At 39.1% G+C, this 1,441-nt stretch overlaps 1 protein-coding gene across 1 annotated transcript; it reads right to left on the reverse strand.

The window, feature by feature from the left end:
* Positions 1 to 158: 158 nt before the first annotated feature.
* On the reverse strand, positions 159 to 1,047 carry LOC106475968 (protein APCDD1-like; the record flags this gene model as incomplete). Its single annotated transcript, XM_013936644.1, has 2 exons — positions 974 to 1,047; positions 159 to 714 (listed from the first exon to the last, which is right to left on the reverse strand). Coding segments are annotated over exons 1-2 (630 nt in total), but the record flags the coding sequence as incomplete, so codon positions are not given.
* Positions 1,048 to 1,441: the final 394 nt, after the last annotated feature.

The following is a 1,441-nucleotide window of genomic DNA, read 5'->3' on the forward strand; positions in this document are numbered from 1 at the left end:
TAACCATGCCGGGCCCACAACGGAAATTATCAAATTAAAACATCCCTATGTAAAAATACGCGTAAATAAATACACTGCAGAATTCCAGACAAAATTAAATAATAATTTATAAAATAAAATATTTACTATCAAGATTAACTTATGGTTTCAACTCTTACCCTTTGCTTTGATAGTGGTGGTTGATATCTGGTTGGTCTATAATACGCCCTCCTGTGTACTTGAGTATGAATGTCACCCAAAAACAGTTCAATAGATTTCTTGCGTTGGCGATGTCCACGATGAAGTTTTTTTCTGTATTCAACTCTCATGAGCTGTAATTCATTGAAAGTTAAGTGTAAACCAGCCAAGCAGTCGATATCCTGTTGGTCTGACTGTTCTCTGGTGGCTGTATAACCGTACAGTCTGTACTTCTTGTAAGTTCGCCAACGACTCTTTAAATGTCCAGGACACGATCTGTTGATCTTATGCCTCAATGAGTCCACGACGCCATTTTTATATGCCATGATGTCTACACCTCGAAGATCATAATCAACATCCATACCACCTGGAACTACCATGGAAGGACGTCGAAAAAAATAATGCCCCCACGCGAACACGGAGAATGCGGGCACTGTGCACATATCATCAAGATAGTAATACTGTAGTAGGTGGAACCTGGACTTCGTAAATTGATAGTTCCTCAGCAGATACTCAGGACCTGGTCTAATCTCACATCTGTTATAAAAAAGAGAGAGAGAGAGAAACTTTTATTAAAAAATCGTAGTGCTCATGTCTCTTGTTGCACGGTTACAAAAACCTTGTGTAGAAAATATCTGTATCACTTATAACGTGGGGGATTCACAGTGGGCTTGTAATGAAATAACTATACATAACTTAAAAACAACAAGGGTCCTTCTAGTCTACCCCATCAATAAACTAAAAGTTAAAATATAATACTCAAAGACAGCCCTTATTATCCCAATATTTATCAAACCTGCCCTTAAAATCCCTTACAGTAAGTGCATCCATCACATCCGAAGGTAGCCCATTCCAAAAGCCAACCAACATGTTAGAAAATCCTTTACAGTAACTGCATCCATCACATCCGAAGGTAACCCATTCCAAAAGCCAACCAACATGTTAGAAAATCCCTTACAGTAACTGCATCCATCACATCCGAAGTTAACCCATTCCAAAAGCCAACCAACATGTTAGAAAAATAAATCCCAATTTGCCCCTGAAGAAGAAAGGTCCAACTCTCGAAAGCGCTCGGGTTAGTGGGTCTTATCATTTTGTATCAGCAAATTTAAGTAATTTATTGACCATTCCTTCCTCTATGTTGTTGATGGAAATCAAAAAGAGCATTGGCCCTAAGACTGAGGCAGCCCACTTGTGGCCTTAATCCAGTTTGACTGAACTCCAATTCTAACAACCCTCTGCTGTCTTCCATCTTGCCAATTTG

Source organism: Limulus polyphemus, unplaced genomic scaffold, assembly GCF_000517525.1.
Source record: "Limulus polyphemus unplaced genomic scaffold, Limulus_polyphemus-2.1.2 Scaffold9534, whole genome shotgun sequence".
Classification (NCBI taxonomy): Eukaryota; Metazoa; Arthropoda; class Merostomata; order Xiphosura; family Limulidae; genus Limulus; species Limulus polyphemus.